The sequence below is a fragment of the Carassius auratus genome, chromosome 6 (genome assembly GCF_003368295.1).
Source record: "Carassius auratus strain Wakin chromosome 6, ASM336829v1, whole genome shotgun sequence".
Lineage (NCBI taxonomy): Eukaryota > Metazoa > Chordata > Actinopteri > Cypriniformes > Cyprinidae > Carassius > Carassius auratus.
The window spans coordinates 1,009,521-1,033,996 of NC_039248.1; the positions used below are offsets into that span (position 1 = coordinate 1,009,521).

General features: G+C 39.8%; 1 protein-coding gene across 6 annotated transcripts in view; it reads left to right on the forward strand.

Annotated features, from left to right (window-relative positions):
* The window catches only part of zeb2b (zinc finger E-box binding homeobox 2b), a 65,824-nt gene extending 41,909 nt beyond the window's left edge, over positions 1-23,915 (forward strand). The window contains exons 1-9 of one of the 6 annotated variants that reach the window (XM_026256061.1): positions 2,155-2,758; positions 5,154-5,417; positions 9,491-9,559; positions 11,990-12,184; positions 13,566-13,780; positions 15,825-15,933; positions 16,161-18,160; positions 19,726-19,906; positions 22,241-23,915. In XM_026256061.1, the coding sequence (XP_026111846.1) occupies positions 5,348-5,417; positions 9,491-9,559; positions 11,990-12,184; positions 13,566-13,780; positions 15,825-15,933; positions 16,161-18,160; positions 19,726-19,906; positions 22,241-22,812 (3,411 nt within the window). In that variant the 5' untranslated portion in view covers positions 2,155-2,758; positions 5,154-5,347 and the 3' untranslated portion in view covers positions 22,813-23,915. Of the gene's footprint in view, positions 1-2,154; positions 2,759-5,150; positions 5,418-9,490; positions 9,560-11,989; positions 12,185-13,565; positions 13,781-15,824; positions 15,934-16,160; positions 19,203-19,725; positions 19,907-22,240 lie in introns of those variants that run through there. The other 5 variants (XM_026256041.1, XM_026256058.1, XM_026256051.1 and 2 more) reach the window with 5 other exon arrangements.
* The last annotated feature ends 561 nt before the right edge of the window (positions 23,916-24,476 follow it).

The window sequence follows — 24,476 nt, forward strand, 5'->3', positions numbered from 1 at the left end:
AGAGAACGGGCTGCCTCTGTGCACAACACTCACTGTCGAACATCTGCTGAGAGATTTGCATATTAATTAACCCATATTAACTCTAATTATTCTGGGAAATTATCAAATAAATTAAATTTTCTAATTTTAACCTTTCCTTTGCTTGACGGATGTGAGAGCCGGAGATACCCCTGTTACCCCGCGCTCACCTGCACAGATGCCCCCCTTCCGATGTCACTCCTCTCAATTCCCCTTTCACGCCTTGACATGAAGGATTTGGGTCTTTTTTGGGCCAGAATTTCAGATTTGGGCTTGCCCAGACACTATTTCGATCCATTGCCCCCACCACAAACATGATAAACAGATACTTTTAGAAATGCATTTGTATGCATCAACATTTTTAAATATATTTTAAATTTAATGCAGTTATTTTTGTTTTTTATTATTATTTTTACGCTTTTAATGTATACTTGAAGAGTTAATTTGCAAAAGCAGATAACTCTGTATTTAACAATTCTAAGAATCATGTTTTCAATCGTTACAATTTTAAATTCATTAATTATTTTATTTTGAAAATTATTATTAATTTAAGTTATTTATATACTGCTTTTCACAATGCACATTGTTTACAGAAAATGCATTTAATACATAAATACATTTACAAACAATTATATACAAATACTTTATGACTTATTCTGAATTTTGTTTTTACTTTATTTTGAAAATGTTTTTTTTTATTTTAATTTATTTATATAACAATTTTCGCATAGTTTTTATAGTTAAATTTTGCAAAGATAAAAGCAATCAAGCAGTTGAGATTTGCTATATATATATATATATATATATATATATATATATATATATATATATATATATATATATATATATATATATATATATATATATATATATATATATATATATCACTCTATGCAAGTATTCTGTATGTTAATACACGTTTCCAACTATATAAACTATATAAAGAGCTGGGTGAAGATATAGTTACATTTTGCAGCTAAATAAAAAATCATGCAATGAAAAAAAAAAAGAAAAGTAATTTATATCATCCAGGGACTTAAATTGTTTTGGTACAGTTCACCACAAAAGTGTTCAATATATATTAAAAAACAAAAAAACACATAAAAACTTGTTATTTTTCAGATTTGCAGTGATGCGTCTTCGGTCAGTTTGGCCGAATCTCTCTCATGTTGGCTCTGGGTTTTCTGTATTGTTGCCCTGTGCACACATATTCTCTTGCATCATTTACCCGGGGTGGGCGAGAGATCTTTTGTGTGCGTGTGTTTTTTTGGTTGGCTCATGGATCGAGATGGGGCGACCCGGAGCAGCACAGATGGTGGAAGCGAGCGGGTCGGGCCGGTTTCGAGCCGAGCAGCTAAACCTTCAGGCTTTCCAGCCTGTTGCTCCAGCCCCGCAAAATAAATGGGACTTTAATTCAATTAGAATCCAGCTACTGTGGCCTCCTCACGACAGAAATTATTGAACATATCCACCCCCTTCCTGAAACACACCCACTCGGGCCGTCCTGGATCCACACACACACAGACACAGGAGTTGTTTTACACATCGCTGAGTTTCTCCATTCACCGGCCTCTCAAAGCTGCTTCACTCTTTCACTCCTCTTTTGTTCGCTCTCGGCTGCTGCCCTTCTGTCCCTTTCTCTTCACCACACCACCCCCTTTCCTCTTTTACTCCCTTTCTCTTTCTTTAACTCTTCTTCTTTTTTTTTTTCTTGCACGGCTTCCCCCAAACCCCCATATCAGCCTGGAAGAGTTTCATGAACAAACAGATCATGAACGTAAAAGCAAACAACATGCAAGCTTGCAAAACAAATACACATCGTAGTTTCAAATCATGCTTCTCGTAAAAAAAAAAGATCTCTGTAATCTCACGTGTCTCCTCTTTTAAATGAGAGCTCAACTTTGTCTCAAACATTTCTCTCTAAATACTTGTTTGATATATATGGTCTTACAGTATTATATGAAACATGTATGTCTGCTATTTTATTTTTTACTTAGAAATATTAGGTAAAGGAGAGACTAAGTTGAGATGCACAGCTGAGTTCTCATCTTGTGAGACATGAAAGAGCAACAAATTGAACCTTGTTGTAAAAGTGTTATCAAAAAAAAATCATAATTCACATATAGATTCTCATTGGATTTTGCGATCTCTAAAAGCTGAAGTGAAAATGTGAGTGTTTAAATGTGTTGTTGGAGCTCAGAGCCTCGCGGCGGAGGTGTTCAGGTGATCTGCATGTGTGAGGCGGCATGCAGAGGGCCGGTTATCTTCAGCACGGTTCACGTCTCCTCCCATTAGCTCTGACGACTCGAGCGCAGTGTGTAGGTTTACCTGCGGGGAGTCTGTCACCTCCACACACACACACACACACACACACACGGCCACAGGCTCGTCTCTGCTGTGAGACCCTCAGGTTGAGCTTGTGTTGCAGCCAGAGAGAAACCAACCCTGAAGCACTCTGGGAATCTCAGAGACACTAAACTCCTCAGACTCGTGTGGATTATTGGATTCGATGGGGAAAAGAGAGCAGGATACTTTGTTTCATTTGTCTGCCTGTATTTCTGGCTTCATTTTGAGGCCCTTCTGAAGTTGACATGAGAAGCCATTGGGTTTTAAACAGATTCTCCTGCTGATGATGAACTGGAGAAGACTGGAGATCTTTCTTTAGGGACTAAAGGATGGTATTTGTGGTTTGATGAGCACAGATTTCATAACACACTTCCTTTTGAAACAGGAAGTTGAGGTGAGGGATATAAACATGCTTGCCACTTTTTATGTACATAACAGATAGTTTAGTGCATGCCAGATGTTATTGTGTGGACAGCAGTGTTATTTCAGTGTATTAGTTTTTGTTAATATTTTTAATTAGATTGAATATGTATATTTTCAGTTTTCACTTCAATTTTAAAGTTTAATATATTTGTAAGCTTTTTTTTATTTTTATCTGTCTTAGTTTATTTAGTTTATTTCCATTTCAATTAACACTTTGTTTATTTTTTTTTTATTTTTATTTTATTTTACTGATTTTAGTGTTAGTTAACTATAAAACCCCTGAATTCATTTTACGGGAAGTTCCTCTGAACAAAAATGTGGGTGATGTGGCTATTTTGCCAGAAGACAAACACTCTTTTAAATGTGCTATTTTTTTTTTTTTAAAGTTAAGAGTGCAGATGGTTTGTCACACTTTTAAGTCTTTGACTAAGTTCCTCTGGTTTGTAGTTGTATAAGTGTGTGTTTGCGTTGAGAAAGCGGCGATCGAATACCGTCTCGCCTGCGATTATCAGCCGTAGAAATGACAGGCCTGTCTGCGAGCGGCGCGTAGGTTAAGCCCAGCATTAACGGTGACTGGGGCAATTAGGAATGTCATTTTAATTATCTGTGGCATCGGAGTGAGGGATGTTCCTTTTATTTGTTTGAAATCAAAAGCAGAGGAGCAGGTAGCATCGGCGCGAGAATGGCAGCCGTAATCGCCTTTGTTCCCTTTGACACTCGCAGAAGACGCCGACGAATAGAGAGTGTCATCAGAGGAGAACTTAGCCGGCAAGTAAACATTATCGTTTCTTTGTGTCTGCGCTCTGGAAACACAAAAGACTGATTAGAGATGAGGTGAGGAATCACTGTAATGGCTGCCGTGACATTAGCAGGTTGGAATTATTGTGTTGAAGAGCACAATACCGGCGTGTGATAGGCTGTCTGTCAGCCAAACAATGCTCTCGCTCCAGAGTTTTTACTCCATCTGAAGTTCCTCCCAACCCATCATTATGTATCGGCCTTTTCAAGTCTTCCAGCAGCGAGTACAAAGTTGATGGATTTTGTTTTTAACTTCTCAAGATGTCATTTCTACTTTGTAGAAGCGCCGTCTCTCTCTCGTTCTGTCTCTTTCTTTCTCTCTTTCTGTCTGTCGGTACCTGTTCATGAGCACACGGTTATTTATTTTGTGCCATCACAATCTGCTCTGATGTGATGATAGTCAGAAGGTATTTAAATGTCCACTTCCATTCAAAAACTTGAATGTTTTTTTTAAAAGAAGTCTCTTCTGTCTGTCTTTACTTGATTAAAAAAAAAATTAAAATGTTATTTACATTTCAAATAGCTGTTTTCTATGTGAATATATTTTAAAAATTAATAAATGTATGTGATCAAAGCTGAAATTAAATAATTAATATAATGTGTTCTAATATGCAGATTTTCTGATTAAAAAAAAAAAAAAATCGGATTATTATCAGATTATTATGTTGAAAACAGCTGCCCATTATTTTAATGGAAACCATGATACATTTTATGTTTTAGGATACACAGACAAATAGAAACATTTTATAACATCAAATGTACTGTAATTTACTGCTACTTTTGACCGTCCTTGATGAATAAGGATTTCTGGTTTGTGAGCATGCAGTTAAAGCATTCAATGCGAATCTCATACTTTCACTCCAGAACCACCTTTTCTGCGATCAGACTCGTGGAAGTGATGCAGCCAATCCAGAAACATTGTGTTCGGTCACTGGGCGTGTGAAGGGTGTTTTGAATGTAAATGTGTTAAAGGTATATCTGGACCACACATCAAGTCTGAACGTCTCACTTATTCTTTTGGCTTTTCTATTCTTATTTCCTCCCTCCCTCTTTCTCTTGTCTCTTTTCTTGGGTTCTTTCTCTCACAGAGAGCATTACTCAGTCTGAACTTGCCTAAACCCTTGTGGTCACACCTCTTGAAAAGGTTTTGTTTCCCCTGTCAATTGGTATTCAGCCCAGGTCACATACGCACACACATGCACCGTTTTCATTTTAATTTGCACCTGTTGTGCAGTTGTTCGGGAGGCAAGTGCAGACCAGTGGATTAGCCAAAGATCATGTTAGGAACAGATATGCCTAGTGTAATCTTTTTGTCTACAGGGGAATGTTAAGATAGACTGTGCTTTGTGAGTGTGTCTGTGTGTGTGCTGGCATACTCTCGCTCACCAAACAAAAAAATGCACAGATAAAAAAATAATAATAAAATATATATATATATATATATAAATGACAGCAGGCATTCCTTTAATACTCATTCATAGTTTATGTTTCACATACATGCACAAGCTAAGTGATAACTAAATAATCTGTAGTATTGATCATCTGTTTGTATATGTATTTTTTGACAGTGTTGGAATATGAGAACGTTGTAGAAACCGGATCAGAGACGGAAGAAGAGGACAGACTTCTGGTGTCGGAGGAGGACGGATTGCTCAATGGGGCGGGGAGTCCTGTCAGCCTCGTCAATCAAGAGTCTGTGGCTCCGCCCTCTCCGACCCAGGGTCACACACTGCTGAGGAAGACTGTGGATGATGAAGATGATATGAAGGACAGTGGAATAGAGAACGTCTGGCATGAAAACGACTTGCTGAGTGCGTCAGTCGATGGTACCGGTGAGTTATACACACTTCCTTTATGAAAGCACACCCTTTTCCATCAACGACAACTCCCTGTTTTATCTTGGATGCACCCATCTTCACTAAGATACATCCTCTTTTTTCCTAGGCATGCACATCTTCTTTTAAAAACACCCTTTCATCTCTTAGACACACCCGTCTTATCTTAGTCACACCCCATCCTCTCTTAGTAACCTACATGTTCTCTTAGACACACCTTCTCCCCTCTTAGACACACCCTCTCTCCTCTTAGACCCACCCACCCCTCATCTTGTAACCAAACCAATCTTCTTATAGACACACCCTCTCAACTCGTAGACACACCCATATTCCTTTAGACACACTGTCTCTCTTCTAAAACCTTTACACACTGTCATTCTGGAAAATACATGGGTAATGTATCCCGGCAATTGTTCCCGGGTTGCTAGATTTTGCATTTTCACACTGCCAGTGATTACCCGGAATATGTTTTTTTTTCATATTTTGTTCACAAATTGCTTGTTCCAGGACTGAACCCAGCAATGTTACTAAGTCCCTGACCTGGGATCTATCCCCAAATCAATCTCGGGATTGGTGACCCTGCATTGTTCCTGCAATTTTCCGGGTCCGACGTGCAGTGTGAAAGGGGCTTTAGACACTCTCTCTTCTCTTAAAAAAATCCCATCTTCTCTTAGACACACCCCCTCTTTTTTTGGACACAGCCTCTCTTCTCTTAGACATGCCCATCTTATCTTAGACACACCTCGTTTTCTCTTAGTCATGCGCATCTTCTCTTAGACACATTGTCCTCTTAGACCCAGCCCTCATCTTGTAGCCACGCCCATTATATCTCAGACACAGCCTTTCATCCTTAGACACGCCCCTCTCCTCTGTATGTTGTCCCTGATATTTTGTTTAAGCCGGCTCTCACTTCCAGTGCAACTACAGCAGAACGCTTCTCTTTAATTATCACATAAGACCCGTTTCTGCCTGTAATCGTCGTAGGTGCATTTGGCCCGGTTTGCAGAGCATCATTGGTAATTGCAGTAATAGCAGAGTGTCGCGTGTCCTTGTAAACGCGGCTCCCGGTTTCCTCTTGCAAGCATCATTGGTGCGGGAGGCGCAGTCAGAGACGCAGAGAGATAAATACTCTTAATGAGGGAGAGAGGTAATCATTAAGGGAGGCCAGGCTGCTGCTCAAGTCATTAAGAATCTTAAATGAAATTTTTATTTTTATGATAGCCATTTACATGTGTAATAAGAGTCAATGATTCTTAGAAGCGTATGACAGAAACATAGGAGTGTGAGAGCCCATGGAAGACAGACCATCTAAATGAGCACTTCTTCGCTATTCATTTCTGCTAATGAACTAGCTGTGCACAGAGCCGAGAGAAAGAGGGGGCGTTCAGTAGTCTAAAAATTTAATATGCCCCCAAAAAAGCCGGGGTAGTGGAATTAGGAATACTATGAAGTCTGATTTTCCTTCAGGAGAGCTGCTGGCTTCATTATTTACAGCGGTTCGGAGAATCCAAGCATTTTTGGCCGTCTTTAGTCCAGGATTTCTCACACTTCTTTGAACTAAAGACCTCTTTCATGACCCCAACTGTTTGAGATGCCATAGAATATCACAGAAATGGGAATCGTGGCCACCCACTTTCATAAGCCCACATCCACTGTTACATATGAGAGTAAATTAACACTGAATGTCGTCTTACGAAGTGGGGATATGTTACTTTTATTTCATTTTATTTCTTTATTTTGTTAAAGTTAGCATTTTTAATTCAACAAATGTTTATGGTTTTAGTTTAGGAAGTACCTGAAATAAAATAAGTTAATTCGGGTGCAAATGACAAATACATTAATTTTTTTATATACCGTATTTTTTGGACTATAAGTCGCACCTGAGTATAAGTTGCATCAGTCGAAAAATACGTCATGACCATCGCACTGGACAATAAGTCGCATTTATTTAGAACCAAGAACCAAGAGAATACATTACCGTGTCCAGCCACGAGAGGGCGCTAATGTTTTCTCTTCGTTCATTTCTCTCAGTTCATGTCAAGTTAATTCGCACCTGACTATAAGTCGCAGGACCAGCCAAACTATGAAAAAAAATGCGACTTATAGTCCGGAAAATATGGTATTTTATTATAGTTAACAATTGTTTTATTTTAGATAGCGTTTTATTTATTTTTATGTATTTATAGTTAACAATGATAACCCTGCCCCACTAAACCAACTACGGTCCTGTGTTTGCAATTAAGGTTCTTGTATATATTTGAATATTAAGTTAACAAGTTTTTAAAGTATTATTTGATAGCCAGTGATATAGTTGTTGTTATTATTTTCAACATGATGCCACAAATGCTGTTGATAGAGCTTAACTCATATTGAACCCGGAACATTCCTTTAATTTGATAAACCCTTTTGGAGCCAGAATGTCTGTGAATCTGTTGCAATTCCATGATGTGTGTGTGTGTGTGTTTCTGCACTGCTGAGGTGACATTCATTAGCTCTGGAGGAAGACGCCAAAGTTTCTCTCTTTTTCTCTCTTTTGTGCACTCTTTTCAAACTTGTGGGCTCTCCGTCTGCGTCTCTGTGTTTTTGTTTGGTGCCGGAGTGTCTGCACTGGTACCTCAGCACATAGTTCTGTCCTGAGATAAGCCCAGCACGCTCTCCCTCGCTCTTTTCTTCTCTGTTTGCTCCAATCAGTCAGATTGCTGCGTTGGTGTTGTCCTTGACTTGCTCTCATCTCCCATGATGCCCTTCACTAATGTGTGACATTGTTATCACTGACGGAGACTTTAAGTAAATCACCTGCATTCCTCCCCGTCCTTGAATTTCGTTTTTTTCCCATCTTTTCTTGTATTTTGGATCCTTCCAAGGGCCTCAGAGAGTCAGGAGGTTCAGACGGGAGCCGTGTGTTTTCACAGAGCATGCTAACGGCCCTTACAGATGTGAATGTTTTGAGGGTAAACCGAATGGATGGAGTGAAATCATCAGGAGGAATAGATTCAACACGGGTCTCCTTCAGACGCCTGTTTACTCACCCACCACCTCCAAACTGATTTATCAGCCTCAGACGAGAGCACAACTCCCTCGGCTCTCCAAACTGAGGAGGACTAGTTCACCTCCTACTGGAATATTTGCCCCTGTCCCCCCGAAACACTGATAGTAAAACTGAGAGAAACAAGACGGAGAGAAGAAGGTGGATTCCAGTAAAAGCTCTGTGTAGCAGAATAATAAAAAAAATAATAATAAATGTCTGGAAAAGGTCGAACCCCCCCCCCCCCCCCCCCCCAAAAAAAATTTATATATATATATATATATATATATATAGTAGTATTATTATTAATTATAATAATAATGTATAACATATATAATAAATAAAAAAAGGAACATTTAAATATTTATTTGAAATGTATAGCTTTTAAAAATATATTGTAATATAGTTCTACAGCATTTTTTTATTGTTGGAATAAATTACAATATATAAATTATAAACATAAATTCTAAGGTGTTGACATTTAACACATCATATTTTATGTTTTTAGATATATATTTATAGTTTCATTTTATCAATGAATGGTGCATTTATATTTACATAACAGTATATATATATATATATATATATATATATATATATATATATATATATATATATATTTTTTTTTTTTTTTTATTTTTATTTTTATTTTTTTTTTTTAAGCACTTTGATGACAGTGATCACCAGAGAAAATCTCGAGAAGTCAGTGGTTTGATTAGAGACTCAGTGTTTCGTTTGTGTGACAGAGACACGGAGCACTGGAGATCAGAAGACTCATCCTCTCTCTCTCTCTCTCTCTCTCTCTCTGTTTGTCTCTCTCTCTTGCACTCTGTTTGCTTGTTCAGGTGGATGGAACATTCTTGAGCTGATCTCTGAGTTTGCTCTCGCTTGTTTCCCAGCGCGCTCTGCTCTGCTGTGTGTGTGTGTTTGTGTGATTGTGGGTCATTCAGAGTCCTACATGAGGTGCAGAACAAGATGTTTTCTGTCCAGATGCAGTGTGTCAGAAAGCTAATAGACTCTCCTCCTGTCTGTCTCTCGTTCACAGATGAGCTGAAGGGAGACTATGACACTATGGGGCCTGATGCCACTTTAGAGCCGGTTGGGAACAGTACAGGTGAGTCATGTGACCATGTTGATTTGCTGTACTGATGTAGAGTGCATTAGTCTTATTCAGCAGCCCTGGAAGTATTTTCCCATTCATTTTTCCCAAAGGGATTTTAAAAATAAATCTTTAAGCCATGAAGTGTTATAAGGTTTTATTTGAAAGTCAAAGAAAATCTGACAAAAAGACAATGGCTTAAGTGAGAGAATGAAAGTGTCCCACGTCCCACGCATGGAATTAAAAATGGTTTAAAAATCTAAAACTATTAATTTAAAGTTGATTGAATCCATAGAAACAATATAGTTGAAGTTGATTGCAAAATATGTATGGGAATGGTGCACTTTTCAGATTGGTGGAATTTTTCTACCGCTTCATGGGTTAAACAAGGGTACTTAAAAAAAAAAAAAATATTATGACCAGATGGGTTCAATGCAAGCATATATTGTTGATTTACAACCTCAGAGCTCACAACAGGTCTGTCTTTAAAGGTTTATCAGTTTTTGTTAAAAAAACATTTCCCTATGGAGATCGTTGTTCTCTATCATCATGTCTATGATGCAGAATTTCATGCAAACTTAAAAAGGATTCCACTGTGGAGATTTACACAGCAGAAGCACATCGACATTGTTCATATGAATCCACAAACATCCGAGAGATTCCTGCTCTCTGTTTGACATCATCATCACACACACAAGGGTTTGTTTTATGAGAAACAGCGTTATGCTGTGTTTGAGCTGTCATCGCTGATGTAGTTCAGGAGGAAGGATGTGTAGTTTTAATAAAGCTTTCTAATGTTAGACACGCACTCCAGAGATAAACAGCTCCGCTGCGCGGCCCACGATCCTCCTCTGCAGGGAGGGATGTTCTCGGCTCGAGCGTCAGGAGTGGAAGGAAAACATTAGGACGTCGACTTTAGAGTGCTTTCTTCTGTGAGCACCAACTTCCCCAAATCGCATTTCAGGCCAAAATCTAATTTGAGCGCAAACTCGATTTGTTTAGATCATGTAAGCCGCAAAACCCACAGCAGCGAGGAGCTAAATGTGTTCATTTGTCGGGCCGCGGCGTGCACGCGTGTTCACGTGAATGATCGCGAGGCAGGTCTAGTAATGAGAGAGGAGGGAAATCATTTGCTCTGTTAAATAATGTTAAAGGGCTGCTGGCTCTCTGACATTTTCAAGACATTTTTGACAGCGACACAGCCCAGCGGCTCGACCTTTTCACAAATGAGACGATCAAATGTTTACTGTCAGACAAACCTCAGTGCAGAGTTTATACCTTACACAAGCTCGTCCTAATTAAAAGGTAGCTGATAAAACTCAAGCCGAACATGCGTTGTCTTTCTGCTGTAATTTATAACTTGGGTGAGAGCTATTTATTCTCTGTTAGATGATTCTGTTACATAATAACGTAAAACACCTTCGGTTTCTTGTATCTGTTCTTGTAGAGAAATGATGTGGAGAAACAATTATGACGCTGTCTTTCTGTCTATTTTCTACATACACTAATTTTCCATATGAGCAAATTTTATTGCTCAGAGGATGTTTTTTTTCTTTTTTTCACAGCTCAATACTCACTTCTCAATGATGTTTCTTGTTGTTCTCAGATGCTTCTCATAAAATGTGCAAATGAGTGACTAGTTGTCATCCATTAAGAGTACAGAGCAATAAAATGAATGTGGAGCAGCTCAATTATTTGATGAGATTCACACTGAGATCTGCAGCTTCTGATCGTTGAATGATATCTTGGCAAATCTGAGCACATTGTTCTGAACCTTTAGAAGAGACACAAGAGATTGCCTTTATAGTCTTTTTTTTTTTTTTTTTTTTTCCTCAGGAGAAACATCTGAGGAGCAGGAAAACTCTTTATTCAATCTCACTACTGTCTTTAAAGAAACAGTTGGGATTTTAAAGACATCTGATTTGTGATATTTATTTATGTGGGCATTTTCATGATGATTTTCAATTTTCAAGAAACACATAGCTTCAGTCCTGTTGACAAAATTTCCCCTTATTGTTTATGTAATTATCAGAATCCACAAAGTTAGGAGTTCGATTAGAGATCTAGGATTTGATGTTGGGATTACAGCATATGTTTCCACTTCTTGTCTGACTGCCTCAAATACATTTTAAAGTAGAAAAAAGGGTTTATCGTTAAAAGCTTTTCCACAATTCCAACGGTTCTCCTGTTAGATTAACTCATATTTCTTATTTTAGTGGCCGTTAGGTGGCTAGATAAGGCAGTAATTTAGACGTATCCCTCCCTGAACGTTTCTCGTATGTTCCTACATTCTTTTTATCACAGCTGCTGCCGCATGTTTCCATCACCTTCCAGTGCACCATATTTTTCACATGCAAGCAAGAATCCAGGTTATTTAAACTCTCTCTCTCTCTCCCTCTCTCTCTCTCTCTCTCTCCCTCTCTCTCTCTTGCTCTGTGATTCTAGTGAAGAGCGTTCACTGTGCTACTGAGTTTGAGGATTTCTTTGGAAAGCGTAAACTGGTGGACAGTGAAAGTCATGTGGTCAGCATTGCCGAATACCTCCAGAGAGGAGACACAGCCATCATCTACCCCGAGGCACCGGAGGAACTGTCCCGTTCCCGCCTCGCCACGCCTGAAGCCAACGGACACGAGGAGAACGGTGAGAATGCAGGGCAACTGTTGCTGCCGTCTGATTGGCTGCATGCCGGAGTGTTTACCTTTAGAGCGACATGCAGCTGTCCGAGTGGTGAAATCATAAACCCTAAATTTCCCGTCCCGAGGGGGGCAGCCGGGGCACATTACGCCGCATACCTCTCTTATGAAGAACGTGTGAAAAATTAGATGTGCGAGCCACCAGAAGTGATTACAACAGAGAGAACACAACTGGTCCACAAACGCCGTCAGCAATTGCTTTGTGTTCAGGTTTAAACCATTGTAAACAACTGCTTTTATACAGTAAGGGGTTATAGCATTATGATTCAGACACAATCCAAAAAAGCCAAGGCCAATTCTGTGGCTCCCGGACCCGGATTTAATTTTGAATACCAAGTGGCGACCCATAAACAAATACCGTAATGTTACCGTAAGCTGCGTATAACTGACACAAAAACAATGTAAACATTTTACTTGATGCCTTAATGTTTAATGCAAAGTATGTTATAATGTATTATATCTTTTCAGAAATAATGGTAATGAAAATAATTGCAGATATCTTATAGTTTTTATATAAACCAACACATTGTTTTAATGCATTATACTTTCTAAAGGTGTAAAACATAGGTAAGAATTATAATGCATTCTGTCTGTGGTTATAATTATTCATGAGATAATGCAATAAATTATGAGACCCATTATAAGGCATAATAAATGCATATATATATATATATATATATATATATATATATATATATATATATATATATATATATGGCTTCAAGTAAAGTGTTAACAGATGTTTTTATATTAATATTAAATATGTATATACAGAGCAGAGTTAGTGGCTTAAACAATGCTATAACTACAATTATAATATAAATAAGAAGGACACAATTTAGAACATTTATTTTCAGCTTAATGTCATCATCTATTTATTTCAAATTTGTGTATTATTTATATTATCCATTCCCAAAATGCTCGGTGGCTATTGAAATTGACCAGCTTTATAAGTTATTGGCCGATTCCATCATCTTGAGATGGCTAAACATCATCCTTATTATGAGCCTGGCTAGCATATCTGTCTGTCACTAGTATGTTCCAACTTTAGGAGTGGAAAATAGTTTAAAACGTGAATGTGTTATATTTCCTCTGTCACATAAAGCCTATGAGCAAAACTCAGCGAGTTGTGTGAATTCGAACAGACCTACTGTGTGTGTTAATGCATTGGCGTAAGTGCATGTATGGGTGGCATTGCCAACTTTGACGGTGGCACACAGTGGAGCAGATTGTACAGATACATCCTCGTACCACCCTGGGCACAGCGCCCATTGACTGCCAATGATTTGCTGACCTTTTGGCCTGCTGCCCCTCTCTCTCTACTGCAGACCTGCCACCTGGAACTCCAGATGCTTTCGCCCAACTGTTGACCTGCCCCTACTGCGACCGGGGTTACAAACGCTTGACTTCCCTAAAGGAACACATCAAGTACCGGCATGAGAAAAACGAGGAGAACTTCGCCTGCCCTCTGTGCAGCTACACGTTTGGTTACCGCACTCAGCTGGAGAGACATATGGCCACACACAAGCCAGGACGAGATCAGGTGAGCCGCACTTCCTCTCTCGCTCTCTCTCTCCGCCTCGCTCTAGCTCTGTATCTAATGTGCTGTATTCCCTCAGAGAAAAGATATCATTTTGATTGGCAATCATTATTAATTTTTCATGGCATTTTGAAGATGCAGATCTTTTAATGGTTATAGCCTTAATTGAGGTCTAAATGGTTTTTTGATGGCCTGCTCTGATATGATTCTGCAGTCTTATATTCACGATCGAATGACTATGTTAATTTCCAATTTCGAAATTGTATCCGCTCTTTAGGTTTTCTTTTTTATGTTCTTTAAAAATCAGTTTGTCTGTGGTGACAGAGTAACACATCATTTCCATGTGTGTAAATGATAAACCTGAGCCGAGCACTCAGAGTTTTTTCTCTTAACAATCTATCGCAGCATTATTTACACACATTATATAGGTTGTTGTTGCTGTCGTGTCTAATACAAGGCACATTCCCCTGTATAAACAAGCAGATACACTGGTTCTCTACTGGCAAATAAAACAGGTAAAAGCAAAAGTCAACGTGATCTCTCTAGAGACTGAACCACTTAAAACGTATCTTTACTACTCAAAGCACAGTGTGACATCAGAATTTCTCCTGTAATCATCCGATATGAGGTAGAGCAGCTTGTTTATCTCTCAGACATGACGTTCTGACTAGAACAGGCTGATTTGATACTCGACGAGTTGCCAACTTCTTCACCTGATGCCACGGCCTGCTCAAAACATGAACAGATGGCCCATTCTGCACCCGTGACCTCTCTAATCCACAAATTACTTCCTATTTGTTGGTCTTTGTTTGTGTGTTTCATCTAGAAAGACTTTCCTGTTGTAAATTTGCTGTTTTCTAAAAATCCAATGGCCATTGAAATCAGTCTGTGAGTGCTCTACGTGTGTACATGACTCCGGTTCACTGGTATTTCCTAAACCCAATAACTTGCAAATACCCAATCAAATGCCCCGCCCACATCATGCTTGACACACTTAGTGCAAGTGGAAGTGGATCACTCTGGGTGGAAAAATCTGTCTCCTCTCGCTGCTGCCAGTCACAATTAGGCCAACGGAGTGACTGAGGCTGATGGTAGGACTAAAACCTGCCTCTATCCTCAGAGGGAAGGTGGGGGGCGTAAAGCAGCTGTTGCTGTTTGTTTATGCGACTCAGCAACATATGAGCGAGTGGTGGGGTCCCTCCCCACTGTGGGCCGCCCGGCTCCCCGCTTGATGTTTGAAGGTTGCCGCTGTTTGAACAATCCTCCCTGTGTCCTGTGCTTTATGCCATCTGTCTCCAGTGGAATGCGGGCCTCTCTCTCTCGCCACCAGTTGTCGAAGCCGATCATGGGCGGCACTCACAAGCCTTTTGTGTTCCTCTGCCCGTTCGACATACTCACCTCCCACTCTGAATTAATTGTGCTCGCCTGGTGCGCTCTCTGCTTCTCTGCACTGTCGCCCATATTGTTGTTGTTGTTATTGTTATTATATTTTGATTTTCGAGGCTCTGCTTTGAATTGCAAATGCGAGGGGCGCAGCGCTCATGTTCTAACTTTGAACAGCAAATGAAGTGCCTGCCTACGAGCCGCATTCACGCATTATTAAAGAGATGTTTGAAGCCTTTAAACAGTCTACAAATTTGTGTCCAATTATGAAATTGCAACATTTATTCGAGCCCACCTTTTTGCATAATTAACTCTTTGCACAGGTATCTGAAGGATGTGTTGGTTAAATATGCATGATTCATTTGGAACGATTATGCTAAATTAGATGAAGTGGATCATTTCTGCTTCCCTAAAGAGAAAAAAAAAGTCTTAAAAATAGGATTCTTTTTTTTTTTTTTTGCTGCCAATGCAGCGTTTCTGGCTCTAGAGTCAGGAAATGAAAAGGTATGAGATGCTCTGTTATCGCTGCTCAAATGCACCCAACCAAAGCAAGATGCCGCTTTACAACGGGAGCCATTTGGCCCGTCATGAAATTATTCACTGAAATCTTGCCTGTTGTGTGTTTGTGCAAGAGAAACTCATGTGAATATTTTCTCATCCACAGCACCAGATACTCAATCAAGGTTCTGGCAACCGCAAGTTCAAATGCACTGAATGTGGCAAGGCCTTCAAATACAAACACCATCTAAAGGAGCACCTGCGGATACACAGTGGTACGTCCTATTCTGTCTTTCATAACTCGTTGCCTTAGAAAAGAATGTTCTTGATTCAGCATTGAAATGAATAGATTTTTTCTTTGTCATCTCTTCATTAAAGAAGTTTTATTAGATGAAAAGAGGGTACACACTCATTACATTGGAAGAAATTGTCAATATCATTGTCAATAAGAACATATCTCGCTTCTTGATGTGATCAAAATCTTTGTCTGTCTTCTCTGTAGGTGAGAAGCCATACGAATGTCCAAACTGTAAGAAAAGATTCTCACACTCCGGGTCCTACAGTTCACACATAAGCAGTAAGAAATGCATTGGACTGATCGCTATCAATGGCCGGGTAAGGAACAACATGAAGACGGGTTCATCTCCGACCTCTGCATCATCCTCTCCTACGAACACCGCCATTTCACAGCTACGACACAAACTGGAGAATGGCAAACCCCTTGGTCTGCAAGACCAGTCCAACCACCTCAACATCAAATCTGAACCACTTGACTTCAACGACTATAAGCTGATGATGGCCTCTCATGGCTACAGTACAGGCAGCCCCTTCCTGAATGGTGGTGTGAGGGGAGGAAGCCCACTGGCCATTCATAACTCCCACAGTCCCCTTCAACACCTGGGCATGGGGATAGAGGGGCAAATGCTTGGATATCCATCACTGGGAAACAACCTGAGTGAGGTACAGAGGGTCCTGCAGATTGTGGACAACACAGTTTGTCGACAAAAGATGGACTGCAAGCCAGAGGAGATCTCCAAGTTGAAGGCTTACATGAAGGAGTTGGGTTCCCACATAGAGGAACAGAAGCAAGCGCTCACCTCTCCCGGTGGACCCCAGAACACTCTTCCACTCATCAATCACAATGGTGCCACCAAAAGCATCATAGACTATACGCTTGAGAAGGTCAACGAAGCCAAAGCCTGCCTTCAGAGCTTGACTACGGACTCTAAGAGACAAATTAGCAATATCAAAAAAGAGAAGGCAAATCATATGTTAGATATAGGTATAGAGGACAAAACGCATGAGAATAATAATCTAATGTTTACACCCTTCTCCTGCCAGTATTGCAAAGAGACCTTCCCTGGCCCCATTCCCCTGCACCAGCACGAGCGCTACCTTTGCAAGATGAATGAGGAAATCAAGGCTGTGCTTCAGCCCACTCAGAATGCCTCGACCAACAAAACCGGCTTGTTTGATGAGAAACACGGCCTCTTGCACCCCTCCATCATCCCTGAGAAGGGTGTCAATGGCCCTATCAGTCCCTACAAGGACCACATGTCAGTGCTGAAAGCTTATTTCGCCATGAACATGGAGCCCAACTCGGAAGAACTACTGAAAATCTCCATAGCGGTCGGCCTTCCACAGGAGTTTGTGAAAGAGTGGTTTGAACAAAGGAAAGTCTTTCAGTACACAAACTCCAGGACTCCTCCTTTAGACAGGCACCATGTGGAGTCTGTTCATCCAGTCTCCATTCACACACCCTCTAAAGACTCGTTAGGCATCCGGTCTCCAATACCCCTGGTCAAAGGTACTGACCTCATCACATCCCCCTCTATCCCTGAGCTTCATAACAATATTAATAACTTTGACACCCCACTCAGGCTCTCCAAAACCCCTCACTTCTCCAACCACAAGCCGCTGGGGGATAAGCTGGACCACTCCAGAAGCAACACGCCATCTCCTCTAAACTTGTCATCCACCTCGTCCAAAAACTCCCACACTAGCTCTTACACACCCAACAGCTTCACCTCCGAGGACCTGCCGGCTGAACCTCTTGACCTCTCATTGCCAAAGCTCATGAAGGAGCCAAAGCACATCTTGACTGTGAAAAGCCGACCCAAGCTAAACAGCACCCCCACTGACCATAACCACATCTTGACGCCCCGGGAGAATGCAGACGAGCCGCTCAACTTGGCTTATCTGTCCAAGAAGGAGTTTGGCAACCCCAATGCAAACAGCAATCTGGACAAAAGTTCGAGCCCAATGTTTGGTCTGAACCCCTTCGCTTCCAAACCCCTGTACTCCTCCTTGCCACCCCAAAATGCATTTCCACCACCTACGTTTATGCCCCAGGTGCAAGCCAGCCTCCCGGGGCTGAGACCCTACCCGAGCCTCGACCAGATAAGCTTCTTGCCGCACATGGCCTACACGTATGCAGCAGGGGCGGCCAGCTTCGCCGAGATGCAGCAGAGGAGAAAATACCAACGCAAGCCAGGGTTCCAGGTAAATAACGGACTCACTGTTTCATAAACCCTCAGGCCTGTGTTTCTTTTTTCTATCCCTCTGGTGAGTGGTGCTTGGCTTCATTCAGACACTAATTAAAAGCCACTCAGAGTGGGAGAGGGGAGCTCACCTCACGCCCAGCGGCTGATGAGGCGATGAAAGAGAACCGCGGTTCTTCTGGTAGATGTCGATGCCTCTAGTGCCATAAGCTTTTTTTCTTTTTTTAGTGGTGAAGGTTATGTTGCCAGTGGCTCGTCCAAGATACTGAGAGCAGGAAAACGTCAAAGTGTCAGGTGTTCGGCGTTCTAGCGTTGATGCGCCTGTGGCTCCGCTGCTCTTTTTCCCATCTCAGGTGTGAGAAACATCAGAGACAAAGAGAGTCAGTGAACCTTAGACATATCTCTTTATTTCTATCCCTTTTTCATTTTGCCTCTTTTTTCCCCTATATTTCTACAGCGAGAAATACTGAAATGAGCTTGAGCATAAAGATTAATAATGCACACTCCCCATGTTCATTACAGCTCAGCGCTGAGGGCTGTTTAACATCGGGGAAACCATTCTGATAAAAAAGTATTAATAATGTTTCCTATTCTAAGTTATTAAATTAGATTTTAAAAATACAGCTAAGGGCATTTAGCTCAAATTGATTGTGGAACGATAGCACAGAGCTTTTTAAAAGAGAGTGCACAGAAGTATTGTCAGGCCGGAGCCGGCTGTCCTTAATGAGGGCTTCGTCGCTGCAGTTTTGGCCATTTTGTGCCCCTCTTGATTTAATCATTACCATTTGAAATTAGAGGACTGTGGCAATATTCCCTACTAAGACAGTCTCCTTATTGTTATTAGCTTCTAATGTAATAATATTTTTCCCCATTAATTTAAGTTTAAGCCTATCGGTGTAATCTCTGCTCAGATAAATACTGCGCTAACACCCTTTCATGTATGAAATTAAACCAAATTTGAATGCAAATATATGGAATAAGGTGTGATTAAGAAGAGAGAAAGGCCTCATTTGCAATATCCTGCCGTTACATGCTTCTTTTTTTTCAGGTCCCAAACATTTTAATGTTTAATTCGTATATAATTGCTACTCCAGTTTTAGCTGAGAAATGTGTATCTTATTTACATGGTACATTTTAATCTTGTCATGTTTAAAAAAAGTAATAATATATATATATAGAAAATCATGAAATGCATAAATAAATTAAACAAGCAGGTTCTCTGTTGATCCATTCTATCATTTAAAATGTATTGTCTATTTTATCTGTGTGTTTAATAGACTTTCAGAAAAAGAGTTTTCATTACAAATAATCATTAAAATATTAATACATTATATCATTAGATTATGTTGTTTATATTTATGTTAATATATTCGATTGTATCGTAATTGTAAGTAATTGTTTCTGACAACAGAGGTTTTTTATTTTTAATGTTTGTTTTATTCTAATGCTTATTGATTTGTGATTTCTTGTTTTTATTACTGTTGCACAGTAGAATGAGACACTTTGTGTGATGACAATAGAAATGATATTAAGCTGAAGGAGCTAACGATCGGCGTCTCTTTCCAGAGCGAGTTTCTCGACGGGCCGGCAGATTATCTGAGCAGTCTAGATGATATGGCCGACCCTGAGGCCTGTCTGTCCAGGAAGAAGATTAAGAAAACAGAAAGTGGTATGTACGCGTGTGACCTTTGCGACAAAACATTCCAGAAGAGCAGTTCCCTCCTCAGACACAAATATGAACACACAGGTATATATACTGTTCTAGACACCATCATCTAATAACTGTCTGTCTAACTCCAGAATATTCACGCTGCTTCTTGATTTCTTTCTTTCGCTCTGTCTTTTTCCACTACCTTAATCATGTTTTCTTTTTTCCTTTTTTAGTAAAAACTAACATGTGTCTCTCCTGTTGACAGTCAGTGAGAGGATTTGTAAATGTAATTAATGTGGCAAAAAAACATAACACAGACATTGCTCTAAATTAAGAAAATAATTAAGCAAAATTAAACAGTTAGAAAAAACAAACAAACGAAGCTGGACTAAATAATCTCTGGAATTGTCTGGGAGTGAACGGGAGCATGAACCTCTGTCCTTTAAACTGTTAGTAGAGGCTACATTCACACCACACATTTATTTAATTAGACTTAATTTGATGACTGTATGAACAGGAAAATTTGCATTTATACGTGAAAATAAATGGGCAACATTTTTGCTAAATGACTTCAATGTAATAATTTTTAGGTTGTAAATGTGTTTTTTTTTTCATCTTTTTCATGACAGTCTAACTTAACAGTTGTCAAAACTGGATGCTTGATTTACTCTTGAAATTAATATAATAGTGTATTCACTGTGTTAATAATTACACTGAGAAATGCAGCAATATACGTTGTAATTTGTATTAGATCTAAGAATGAAGACAAGTTCTTCTCATTTTATTTTGAAATAAAATAAGATAAAAATTTGATTTGATTTGGGTTGTGCAGTAAATCAGGATTGGACACTTTGTTGTGTGAATGTAGCCTGACACCATGTCTACACTGGATTGTTTTTTTTTAACACATCATTCAATCATTTTAAGAAGAAATCAATTTGTATAAACATTTATTTAAAAATAATAATGCAGAATGTTTGTGCATATACATATAAATCAGCATATACATATGATGTGCAACTCATGCCGGCTGTAGACATGGAGCTTAAGCTCACATTATATTCCAGAGACCAGCCAGTGTGAATAAAGGAGTAAAATAAAAGTGAATTAGAGGAGGAGAGTAACTGCACACACACACACACACACACACACAGTTTCTTTCTCTTGATTGCATCACCGTTTACAGTCAGTCTGGAAGGACATGGGAATTAATCCACTGACGTGAATACAACTATTTCATTTCCCTGTCTCTCTCTTGTCTTTGTGCTCTCTCTCTCTCTCTCTCTCTCTCTCTCTCTCTCTCTCTGCGAGTGGGTGATTGTTTATTATGGCGGTGCGTTCCTGTGCTGTTTGCGCTCAGCTCTTGGCCAGTTACAGTATATGTGTCACACAGTAAATTTCAAGTTCTGACTAGGATTGATATTATAGTTTATCAGTGTAAATGTATTTCTTTTTCAATCAGATAAATTATTTTTTTTTTAACCTAAGGATGTATTTTCAATATTTAATGCAAGCAATACATTTCTGAAAAAAAAAAAAAAAAAAATGCTAAAATAATTAATGCAAGTTTTCTCACCGTAAAAAATAAATAAATAAAGAAGCATATGCATTCACGTTCATTTATACACACAATAACAATTTTTTTTTGTAATACAGCACAGCAGTTACATCATGTCTATCTGATAAATTATTTAATATATGAAAAATGCTACAGGGGTGTTTTGAATCAATTTATTTAAAATAAGTGCAATTCAAATAAATAATGTATATATCATATATTCAAAGAACATTAAATGTCAAATATGACGTGCATTAAAACAAACACAGTATACACAATTTCCTTCAAAATTATCACATATAATCACAACATGCACGTTAATTTTAAGATGTTAATGTAATGTATAGAAATTATAGTTTTTATTAAGTTACTTGTGTCCCGTGCACCTGACCACAGCATCTCCACTCGCTCTTTCCCTCTTTCATTCATGCCATCCCTCTCTTTCAGCTCTTGTCTTTTCTCGTGACGTTAGATCATGACACGTCATCTCACGCATAAAGACAGAGAAAGAGTTACGCAGCAGGAATCCGCCAGTGCATTTCACTCTATTTGTCCCAGCGCTCTGTGTGTTTGTTTGGTTTGCGCTGGTTTATTTATGTTGCAATGTTGTAGCGCTTGGGCCCTGCGCTGCCTCACCGCTTCACGCTTCACTTCTGTGAGGGAATGTTACAGAGTAAATACACAAACCAGACGGCGGCGCGTCAAGCAGAACTGCAACCAGAGAAGGCAAACATTCATAACACTAGATTATTTTGGCGTGTTTTCATCGGAACCCTTTTATTTGGTGTTTATTTTGATCTGCTGTGTGTTTGTGAGAAGTGCATATCCGCTCTCTCACCGCGTGTGCGTCCTGTCGTTGTGTGTTTCCGCAGGTAAACGCCCGCACCAGTGTCAGATCTGCAAGAAAGCGTTTAAACACAAGCATCATCTGATTGAACACAGCCGACTGCACTCCGGAGAGAAGCCGTATCAGTGTGACAAATGTGGCAAGCGCTTCTCGCACTCGGGCTCGTACTCGCAGCACATGAACCACAGATACTCGTACTGCAAGAGAGAGGCGGAGGAGCGCGAGGCGGCCGAGCGAGAAGCCCGAGAGAAGGGTCACCTGGAGCCCACGGAGCTGCTGTTGAACCGGGCGTACCTGCAGGGCATCGCTCCGCCCGGATACCCCGAGCGTACACCAGAGCCTATCCTCAGGGACGGCCTGAACGGGAGCATTCGGGAGCGACTCAAGGAGGTGGAGGGAGCTTTCGGGAAGATGAGCCGGCGAGACGAAGAGTTCGAGGAGGAGGAGGAGGAGAGCGAAAACAAAAGCATGGACACCGACGGAGACACCCTGAGGGACGAGGAGGAAAACGGCGAGCACTCGATGGACGACAGCTCCGTGGACGGCAAAACCGAATCCAAATCGGATCACGAGGACGGCGCGGAGGACGCGGTGTAGCTGCATTATGCAAAAACAAGGACAAAAAAAGGAAACTAAAATAAATGAAGTTTTAAAAATTGTACAGTATTAAGGCCTAAAGTATGTGTGGTGCTACCATCCTAAAATCACGTGTTCCATAGTATTTATAGCACAAACTAGTAACTTGTACAAAAATTGCACTCTGCTTCTATAATCAGTATGAGAATAATGAAATTATTTGCTGATGTATATTTATACAGTGTTAAAGAGGGGATCAGTATTTAATGTGTTTTTCTGCCCTCGCCACACACTCTTTTAGGCCGAATTCATGTGAAGGACCGTAACAGTATTCCGTTTGCGTTGACGATTTCGAGTCTTAAAGAGACTGTTTGGAGAGAGAACGACCGTTCGACCGGGACAGACGCATGGACGGTTGTTGCCTTATATGCAAACCTGTTAATCAGCGCGTTTCTAAAGTGCCAACCCTGTTCAGAAGAAGAGGATAGAGCTGTCTCTCTCCGATCAGCACGTTCTCTCTGTTAGCACAACAGCTCTTTAGTTTACAACGACGTTTGTGCAATTTTGTTCTCAGTATTACACCAAACCGTTTTGCAATGACAGGATTGCATCCTTTTATTTGTAGGTTTAAATAACATCTTATTTATGTGGCCCATTTTGTATCTCCTGATTTTATTTATTTCATACTGTACAGTACAGTATTATAGTTCTTCAATAAATAGATCTATTTTAGTAAAATGGAACCTGGAGTTGATGAGAGCATTTATTGTGTTTTCAAACATTAATTGTGAAATGCATTTTTTTTTTTTTTTTTTTTTTGGGGTTGTTCTTTTATTTTCTTTTTTTCAGTTACTGGAAATTCCAAAATTTGGGAACATTTTATATACAATATTGTGAGAACACTGTATTTTCAACTGAGAAAAAAGAAAAGAAAATAACTGAAAAGAGATCCACTTTCATGTCTTTTGTCGAAGTGGAACAGGGACAGTTGAAATTCAATGTATGATAATATCATGACTGAGAACACACAGATCTTTCCTGAAATGTCTTTGTAAGAGTACTTTTTAATTTGTAATTTCTCTTGGAAATGACCATGCTCAAATAAAAGTAGCCAAATGAAAGAACTCTTCCAGAAGGCGTGTGAATGTGGAGTGAATTATCATGCGTCGTCCGTATATTCATGTGTTTTTGTTTTAGAGGACACTCGCCGCTTCAGTTCTGGCTTTGACTCGATGAGAGCGGTGGAAATCTCACCTTTCAAAGGTGATTCTCAGCCTCCGTCATTAGATATTCCTGCCACTTCACAGCCGATGAAGGCCGAGCAGGTTTTCAATGAACTCTTCAAATAAAGAGCAGAGAACCTGTCGAAAAAAGCCACAGCGAGACAGACAGACAGACAGAGAGACAGCTTAAAGTGTCTTGAGTTTCTACAGCGTATGCATATGAAAGCACAGATCAAACGCTCTCACACACACACACACACACACACTGAAGATGTCCAGCCATCCACGTCTCCTCACCTCACCTGATCAATTGAGTTTGTGCAAAAAAATAAAAATAAAAGGAATAAAAAGTCTGCTGAAGATGCCACATCACAACAGCTTTCATCTTTTCAGTTTCCAGTTTCAAATGTTTATTAAGAGGACAATTATAACAGAATTTAATCAGTTCATTTAAAATTTAAT